We start from the raw sequence: 10,055 nt of genomic DNA on the forward strand, positions 1-10,055 counted from the left end.
GAAGTACAGTAGACTTGACATCCCTGTCTTCTCCGTCTTTTACCCAGATTGATCTTGCTCCATGTTAGGGGCAGCATGTGTTCATGTGTCCAGCAGGCAAACTTTCTTTGTGGCATCCTCTAGATGGAGTAGCTCCATAACCTTTCCTCCCTGTGCCACTGTGTGTGTTATGTGGCTACATCACATAGAGCCCCATGTACTGTTTCTTTAGTGATTTTGACTTTTGTCCCTGCTAAGGCATAAGGCCATATGTTTAAACAAACTAAGTATTCCTGACCCCCAGGTTGCCAGGCTGCAGCATGTTGAAGCATGCAGACTTCTTCATCCGTCTCGCTGTCTGCTAAGACTGTACAGGAATACACATGCATCTGTGCACCCATCAAACCACATACACACACGCTCACACACACCAAGGACAGTATAGATCCACTCAACTAGGGCTCCCTCCGATGTGCATGTGCATCAGTCTTTGCAGAAGGTCAGCACTCCAGCTGGAGGTTTTTGCTAACAAGATTTATCTAAAGAGCTCAAAACTCCAGCAACTCTGGTTGTATAGAACAGCTTTATTGTCAGACCAACACACTCTGGCTTGTGGCCTTTATCAGGCTCAGAGACTTTTCTTACATTTTACTGTAGCTTTCATTTAATGAGGATTTAACAGTTTCCTTGTGTCATTTTATGCGATGAGTCTCACAGTTACAGGCAGATTTTATAGGATCTGTGTTTAATGGACACTGTGAGAATCTCTGTAAGTTGTACATGATTAAATCCAGATCTCAAAGCTGCACTAATCAATATTTTTGGAACAATGGATCAAATGTGTAAAGTGAAAGGGGTCACATGAATCACAATCACAAAGAATAATCAACCAGTCTTGCGGTTCCCTTCTACAGTGTTTAGCCTCTTTAAGCTCATTGTTTTGGTTTTCTGATTCTCAGCAACCATAGCAGCTGAAAATCCCCCCGTACACTACCTGCTCAAACAAACAGCAGACACACACAGACGCTACACACATACTGATAAACATAGTGGAACATTTAGCGGCTGTAGGCAGATATTACCCTCAGGAGTTGATCGAGACCAAATAAGATCTAACACAAGTGTGAAAAGTGGCCTTACATGCAGCAGGTTGCTCCGTGTCTGCTGGATGTGTAAACAGGCATTATGACTTTACATTGTGGGAATGTGTCAGTTTTTTGTTTGCAGTGTTTCCACTTTACACAAATGGCAAAAAAATCTTTTAATCCAGCTTTTAAAGACTAAATCAAAGAATTTGAATGATTTGATTCAAAGAAATATAGTGTCAATTTATGTAACATCTGAAATTGATGAAATCTCTCCTATAAGCTGAAAAAAGATATTTGGTGTTTTCACCAAACTGTAGCATAATGTAAATAATGAAGATTTGCTGTCATTCTTAAAGGTTCAAGGTTAAGTCAGCAGTGTCATTCTGTTGTTGTTGTTTTGTACATACTGTAATGTTTTAATAAATTCTGAAAAAAAATGTACTGCCATTTCTTCAGACCTACATTTTCCACATTTGTCATGTTTTCCTACTTGCAGGTCAAACACTGTTTAACTGTTAGAAACATACACTTTAACTGTCTAAAAACAACTGTTGGCTGTCACACATGGTGGTTTTCAAGCTACGCTCACAATTCAAAGCAGGATGTAATCACATCCTTGTCTGCAGCTCGGTGCAGCCTGTTGTTCTTTATCTGACTCACAGGCTGCTTGGTTGACTGGGGAGGTCTTGGCAAAGAGTCAGCAGCTTCACACTGTGTGTGTTGCCTTTGGTATCCACTGGCAACCTTTCAAGTCAAATCCCTGTTACTATGAAAGAGAGAAAAAAAATCTTTCCCAACCCTTTTGTCACTTTGAGTTGACTGCTTGTAATTGACCTTTTGACCCCTAGTTAATTTATCTGCAGAGGCATTAATATCAGAAAATGATTTTTGATCTTTTAAAGCAGCTCTTAACCGTCTGAGACGAGACACTCGAGAACATGTATAAAGTCATATCCTTTGGATTGTCACAGAAAATCTGACAAGAGACAAGTGAGAGTTAAACAACTTCAACAAATCCTCCACAGGCTTCTACAGGCAACCAAGAGAGACGGAAGGTCTCATTTTTCCCGTCAAGTTATAATCTGCTCACATATGGCCGACAAAAAAGTGGTTAAAACACTCGAATCACTACAAATTGTTACATAGAGCCCTTTAAATTGTATTAAATCCCCCTTAAACTCTGTGGAATTGAGATGTAAGATATGAAACCTTAAAGGTCAAAGCAACTGAAACGGATCCTTTCAGACCACCTCTTGATTTAAGAAATATTTACATGGCCCATCGCCAAAGCTTCTACAGTAAGGAAGAACATGGAAGTGATTAAAGGGACCTTGAATCCTCTCTGGTTTTTTGTAAATCAGTGAGAGTATAGTTTAGAATTACTCACCATCTACATTACATCACTGTTGTACTGATGGATGTGCTGATTCACACACAGTTACACACAACTGTTTAAGAGTGCTCACACTCAGTTTAGCTCAGCTGTGTTCAGCGATGTATGGGTTTCCATTTCAGCCCTCATGTAGGCCTTCACTCAAACTATTCTTAGAGCAGAGTATCATGTTGACTCAGGGTTATATTGGCCTTACACTCGTGTGTGTTCACGTGTCAGGCGGCATTGTCTCATTGTTGCTGTGCTATCTCTGTGAACCATGCTGCTGGACCTGTTAGTGCCTCAGCTGAACCCTCCTGTGACCCTATAAAACCTGCAGTGAGCCATCAAAACTCCAGGGGCTCAGGCCAACACTGGAGAGCATCTTAGTGAGTGTTTCAGGTTAACACAGGGAACTGAATTCACAGTAGTCATACCGCCTTAACTTGGTGCTCAACTGGAGCTCACTCATAATGGATTTACTAATGCTGAGAACAACCAGAGTTAAAAGGATGTAAGGTTTTTTTTTTTCTTAAGCTGTAAACATGTACAGTAGATGCAACTCATCAGCCTTGAGTCGGTGTAGATAAGCATATATCAGCTTCACTCACACATTTAACTGTACTCCGGGATGTTTACTGACTTGGAAGTGTACTCGTGTCTTTCACTGATTTCTGCTTTTCAGTCAGCTTTTGCCGAGTCGTTAGGGGGGTGTCTTTGTCCTAATAGTAAAGTTTTGCCACAACTCTGACTCAGTAAAAGTTGAATGTTTCAGTTACAGGTGTTTTTATACTACAGTATTATGTATAATATGTTTGTGATTCATTTCAACACAATCACCAGAATAAATGTTGGCAATGCAGGATTCTGCAAACCGAGGATATGTTGAAACTTTACCTCCCTTTAGGTTCAGTTTTTTTTTTTTTTCATGTTGTGACGATGCTGTGTTTATGGTCTGGTTGGGTTTAGGCACTAAAACAACTTGGTTAGGGTTAGAAAGGATCATGTTTTTGCTTAAAATTCCTGATTCTGTCCCACAAACACAGCTAGAAAATGTCCCGTCTTAATTTAATCTAAATGTTACAAAACCGTCATTAATGTTAACTTGATTTTTCCACCAGACAAAATGTTTTATATGAGGACAAATCCATCAATGCATGAGTGAGCCCAAAGAAACATGATGACATGGTGGTTTAACACAAATATTGCATATAAAAATGTACATAATGATTATGATTTTGAAAAACAAGCAAAGATAGACTGCTTTACTAATGCAAACTCACTCAAACTCTTTTTAACTTCCCTGATAATCTTCATGCTCCAGTGATGTAAACATTTCATATCAATGTGTCTCATATCATGTGACAATACATTCAGCTGCCACACAACATCAGCAACAACTGAGCAGCAAACACTGTCAAATATTTGCCGCTGGGCAGTAGTTATAATACACACTGATCATCCATAACATAATAACTGCCTGTCTAATATTGTGTAGGTCCCCCCTTTTGCTGCCAAAGCAGCTCTGACTCATCGAGGCATGGACTCCACAAGACCGCTGAAGGTCCGCTGCAGTATCTGGCACCACGATATTAACAGCAGATCCTGTGGTTAACAGCCTCAGTGGATTGGACTTGTTTGTCCACATCCCACAGATGCTGGATTGGATTGACATCTGGGGAATTTGGAGGCCAAGTCAACACCTTGAACTCATTCTTGTGTTCCTCAAACCATTCCTGAACCATTGTTGCAGTGTGGCAGGGTGTGTAATCCTGCTTGAAGAGGCCACTGTCATTAGGGAATACTGTTTCCATAAGAGGGTTTGCTTGGTCTACAACAATGTTTAGGTAGGTGCTACGTGTCAAAGTAACATCCACATGAATGCAGGGACTCAACGTTTCCCAGCAGAACATTGCCCCAAGTGTCACACTGCCGACACCAGCTTGCCTTCTTCCCGTAAGTGCACCCCGGTTCCAACTCTTCCCCAGGTACGTGACACACACACACACACGTGGCCATCCACATAAAGTCAAAGAAAACGGGATGCATCAGACCAGGCCAGCTTCCTCCATTGCTCTGTGGATGCCAATGCTCCTGTCGCAGGTTCACCGGCTGACCCAACAAGACCTGCAGTTTTGGAGATGATCTGACCCAGTTGTCAAGCTGTCACAATTTGATCCTTCTGCTTGCCCATTTTTCCTGCTTCCAACACATCAAGTTCAAGGACAAAATGCTCTTGCTTCCTTATATATCCCACCCACTGACAGGTGCCATTGTAACGAGATAATCAGTGATATTCACTTCACCTGTCAGTGCTTATAATGGTAGCTGATGGTGTGAATGTTGAGGGGCTAAAATTTCTACTTCTTTCCAGAACTTCTTACAGGAATTTACTTCTCTGAAATGTGTGTCAGTATCTTGACACAGCATGTAAGAAATCTTTCTGCTCTAGTGTCAAGTCAAAAATGACACTTTTAGAAAATCCTATTTTGTAATAACAGGTGAAACTACATCTCCTCACCACACCAGTAGACCAGTTTTTTTTTCAGACTGATGTTTTAGCAGTGAAGCTGTCATCCTAACAAGTCTGTTCTACACCTGCTGCCACTGCAAAGTGTCATGAGATAATTATGTTGTAAATTGGTGCTATACAATCGATTGATTGATTGATTGATTGATTGATTGATTGATTGATTAATTGACGCTTTTCTTTACAAGCATAAAGAAGCATCTTGTAATGCATCTTGCTATATTAGCTAATGTAGGTGTGCAGCAAACGTTTGGAGGAGACAAAGCAGAGGGAAACCTGACTTAATAAATAAAATGAACTTTATTGGTATGAAAAAATATATTTACAGTATTTGCACATTGCATTATGTTTTCAACAAACATTTCTCTCATTCAGCAGTCTGTGTGTGGAGTGGCAGATCAGATATACCCACCAGACAACAGGCGGCGCTACACAGCAGCTTACCGCAGCCTGGCAGAACACTATGCTGCCTTCAGGCTCACCTCATACACCTCAAGTTCTGAAATCCTAGCTTCTGATTGGACATTATGAACACAATTAACCCTGTAGAAAAAAAGCTGTTGTCTTTTTTTTGTGTGCTGTTTTCCTTTTGTAACCAAAGTCATTGTTCCAAGAGCAGAATGAAAAAAAGGTTGACCCGTTTAGGAAGCATGCAGCCGGTTGGCCATGCTCCGCTGGCTGAGTCTGTGAGTCTTGGAGAGGGCCATGGTTTGGGTCATGGCCCCATTTTCATGAGCCAGCTCTTCCTCTCCCTCCTCCTCATCCTCCTCCTGGCCCCCCACACTGCGCTGTATCTCAGCCTCAACAGTTCTCTGCTCCCGGGCCAACATGACGACCATCTCTGCGTCCATCATCTCACCGGACGAGAAAGGGTGACACACAGTCTCAACCAGGCCGATGACCGTCCCCAGCACCGCAAACACCGAACCCACCAGGTAGACCTTCAGCAAACCACGGCTGGGTCTCTGACTCAGCATCTCTTTGGCGAAGGGAATCAACTCCTGCATGTTTTCCATTTCCACAGGCTATGCTTCAGCTCAAAGGCAACGTTTGTCTGAAGGGTCTATGTAGACCTGTTGAAAATGAACCGAAATCAAATGAAAAAATGTTAAAAACTGGAGGAATGAATCGTGTGAAACGAGCAGATATCAGATGTTTTAGCTGTTTTTAGATGTACAGATGTGTATTATTTGTTTCATAATGCAATACTTATGGCAGGTGAAACAGTTTGACTAATGGATTGTTTAATGGATTTCCATGTTATAAAATACATTTACACAGAATATATTATCATTTAACCTACAGTTCGGTAAGTAACTCAAACAGCTTGACATGTCAGATATAGTGGGCTGTATGCAACTTCTGGCTATCTGAAAATACACTAATGTAAGTAATCTGATATCCCATTACTGTGTTTAACGCACAGCATTTAGGCCTACACATGTTGCCACTGATGTTTTCAAAGAAAAAATCAGAACTTACTGTGATGTGGTTTGTTGTTTGTTCTAGTCACACGGTCGCCCTTCTCTTGAGATCCAGTTTGTGACAAGGACACACCTTAACTGGAAACTGTGGTCATTTATAGTCCCCCTCTCTCCACCCACACATTGACAACAGCTGAATATTCATGAAGCACAGAGGCTAGTCTGTGGAAACTGAAAAAAGCAGGCTTTGAGCCATAAACTTTGACCCAGTTGTGTGTCGGCTTAATACATAGTCAACAGTTTCACAAAGGTTCTTACGTACAATGCCTTAGAGTGTGTGAATTAGTGAGTTCATACTGACTGCTGTGCTTTGAGTTACATTTGAAAGTGTCACAGTAACTCAGTGTTGTGAAAAATTACCCAAAGGTCATACTTGAGAAAAAATAAAGATGATATCTTTACTTTTACTCAAGTATGACCTTTGGGTAATCAAAATATTGCTCTAGTGAAAGTCACCAAAAGAAACCCAGTAAAAGTCTATAAGCATCTGATATAAAATGTACTTAAGTATCAAAAGTAAAAGTAAATAATGTGTATATTTACATGTATGTACAGTATATGCTGTATACTGTGGGTCAACTGATTATTAGCCTGGCAGAATCTGATATTCAGCTGATACATTCTGATACAGTTTTATACTATTTTTTTTCCACCACTTAATCACACATTGCATTTATTTGCATTTCATTTATAAAAAACATTGTTGGACACTAAAACTTGACTGAATTGTTTTTGTTAATGGTATTGGCAGTATCTCCAATAATATTGGTATCCCACAATCTGGATGTAATAAGCACTATTAGATTTTACTATGTATATACTTGCATGTATTTATTGAGTTTTGGTTTCAACATTTCACAAATCACAGAAAAACATTGAACAAAACATTAGAAAGCCATTAAGATGTAAACCCCCCTCCTAAAGGGAAAAACAGTCATAAGAGTTAAGTTTCTAAAGATTCTCCAAGTTCACAATTCTCCAAGACTGTGAGAAGCTTTCTTCATTGTGTATTAAACGCTTCAACAACAAGGCACACAGAGAGCTCGCAGAGAGAACCAGCAGCTCACAGAAGGGCTTTTTACAGCCTTCCAGAAAGGAGAGATTAAGCTTCCTGCTTTAAATAGACATAAATCAGTCATTTTCTTCACTTTGCAGGTCAAAGTACAATCCTTTGGGTACAAATTACGAATACAAAGTTTAGGGCAATGCAGGGACTGGATTTAAGGTTATTTAAGAAATCCCTTTTATAACTTAAGCCCAGCTGATAAATGGTGGACGTGTTTTGTCGCCAGGGAAATATTCATTGAGCCCTGTACGATCTGTAGAACATTTCTGTGAATGTCTTTTTTGCTGATGTTAATTGCTTTATTTATATATATTTTACTTTGCCTTTGATTTATGTTCTAAAATAGTTAAAACTATGACATCTATTGACTAAATATGTTTCAAGAAAATGATGGTACTGGAAGGAAAAGAAAAATCTGAATAATTTTTATGCTATTCAGTCAAAGGTTAAGATGATATCAGAATACAACAAAGAGGAAGTAGGAATGAGCATGTGATGTGTCTCAGTTGTCTTGTCGTCCGGTCGGTGCAGTGTGGCAGTAGATAGGCTCAAAGCCATGCAGGTGACCAGGGGCTGGCCATGTGAATCTTCCATTTCAACAGCCACCAAATCAGGGGAAAGGTTGTGTCAACCCAGTTGCCCTTCAGCATTTCTACTGCTGCACCAACACTGAGAAGTTTGGTCAGAGTGGAGCCGGACAGTGTAGTACACAGAGTGGCTCCACACGTACCACACATACTCATGATGGTGAGTAAACTGGAGCAGCACAGGAAGTAGTCTCAGACACATCTGCTGATCAAACATTTTTAACCATATACCAAAATCTTAACCTACCCTCCTTTAGTGAAGCCATTCAAATAGCTTTTCTTATTAACATTGTTAGAACGTGTCACAGCCTTTTTTCTTTGCAGATTGAATCAGGTGTAGCTACTAACATCAATAAATGTTTGCATGGATACTCAGATTGGTCCTGGCTCTCCGCATGCTAGCTCACTGAGAAGGCTTCCTGGCACACCTTAATGAAATGGAACCATCATTGTAATCATCAGTATTAGTCACGCCTGTGAATTTCCTGCTGTGGCAAATCGAGCACACTGTTTACTCTCCTCCAGTCTCCTCCCCCGGAGTTCTGTGATGTTCATCAACTCTTCTTCAGTGAAAAAGCTATGTGTATAGCAAACAGTGACGCAGTTTTTTTCAACAAAATTAACACAATCCCCTGGGGAAAAGTGTATTATCGTCACTCCCCGGTCTCGGCTTGGCTGAGTTTAGTGTGTCCTTGTGGGAGTGATGATGGCAGAACCTGCATGCCAATTATGAGCACCTATAACCAAATTTGAGCGGTCCTTGTACCACATGGAAAGTATGATAGGTTGTTTTTATTGGTATCAACTTCAAAATGGGAATAAAAAAACATGTTGATGCCAACAACACGTAGTGTTATTGTTCTAAATGTATTGTTCTATTGTCCAGCAGAAGTATTTAATGACAATAATAATGATAATAATAATAATAATAATAATAATGATAATAATAATGATAATAATAATAATAATAATAATAATAATAATAATGATAATAATAATAATAATAATAATAATAATAATAATAATAATGATGATGATAATAATAATAATAATAATAATAATAATAATGATAATAATAACGGTAATATTAATGATAATAATAATAGTGATGATAATAATAATAATAATAATAATAATGATAATAATAACGGTAATATTAATGATAATAATAATAGTGATGATAATAATGATAATAATAACGGTAGTAATAATAATAATAACAATAGTAACAATTATAATAGTAATAATAATAGTAATGGACAGATGTGTGTAAGTTCTCCTCTTGTGACTTGTTATTGATTAATTCACATTCTTGTGTCAGTTCAGATTGTGATTGTAGAAGACAGCGATGTATTACATGCAGACCCACCTGCTACAAACCACTGACTAATATTTAGAAGTCTACAGCTTTTGTCAGTCAATGCATCACATTCAGCACCAAACTTTTTCTTTTCTCTACTCGCCAGTTATTTTATCACATGTACATTGTAGTTTGCACCTTGGCTGGACACAACTGTTTTCTGACAGCACACACAGACGCACGTTCCTCTACTTAAAAATAAAAGTCATGAATTAATTTCAGGGAGAATATACATCAATGAATGTCCTTGTTTTTATGATGGTCACCAGCAGTAAAATGTTGACCTTGCCGAGTTGGAACCAGTCCCTGGAGCTGATCCTAACTAGATATGATTGCACAGGTGTGTGTGTGTGTGTGTGTGTATGTGTGTGTGTGTGTGTGTGTGTGTGTGTGTGTGTGTGTGTGTGTGCATTGTAGTTAATCCATGTCAGTGCAGAAACATGGACACATGTTCAGTATGATGTGAGTGCAGTTGTGTGTTGGGTCTTTCTCCTGCTGTCTTGGCTTGTTTGCTGCTTATCTGCATTTCTTTGATGTTTACCACATTTTGATACCAACAACTCCATGGCAATGTCTCCATCCCTCTGTG

General features: G+C 39.4%; 1 protein-coding gene across 1 annotated transcript; it reads right to left on the reverse strand.

The window, feature by feature from the left end:
* Positions 1 to 5,270: 5,270 nt before the first annotated feature.
* On the reverse strand, positions 5,271 to 6,522 carry LOC311254242 (G0/G1 switch protein 2-like). The gene is made up of 2 exons (XM_084347883.1): positions 6,452 to 6,522; positions 5,271 to 6,042 (listed from the first exon to the last, which is right to left on the reverse strand). Exon 2 carries the CDS (start codon positions 5,983 to 5,985, stop codon positions 5,611 to 5,613), a length of 375 nt encoding a protein of 124 aa, XP_084204009.1. The 5' UTR covers positions 5,986 to 6,042; positions 6,452 to 6,522; the 3' UTR covers positions 5,271 to 5,610.
* Positions 6,523 to 10,055: the final 3,533 nt, after the last annotated feature.

This window comes from Pagrus pagrus (assembly GCF_965226575.1).
Source record: "Pagrus pagrus genome assembly, chromosome: 3".
Classification (NCBI taxonomy): Eukaryota; Metazoa; Chordata; class Actinopteri; order Spariformes; family Sparidae; genus Pagrus; species Pagrus pagrus.

Bases quoted from the DNA above. Each gene is read 5' to 3' on its own strand.
- LOC311254242 (XM_084347883.1), bottom strand. From the start codon at position 5,985: ATGGAAAACATGCAGGAGTTGATTCCCTTCGCCAAAGAGATGCTGAGT.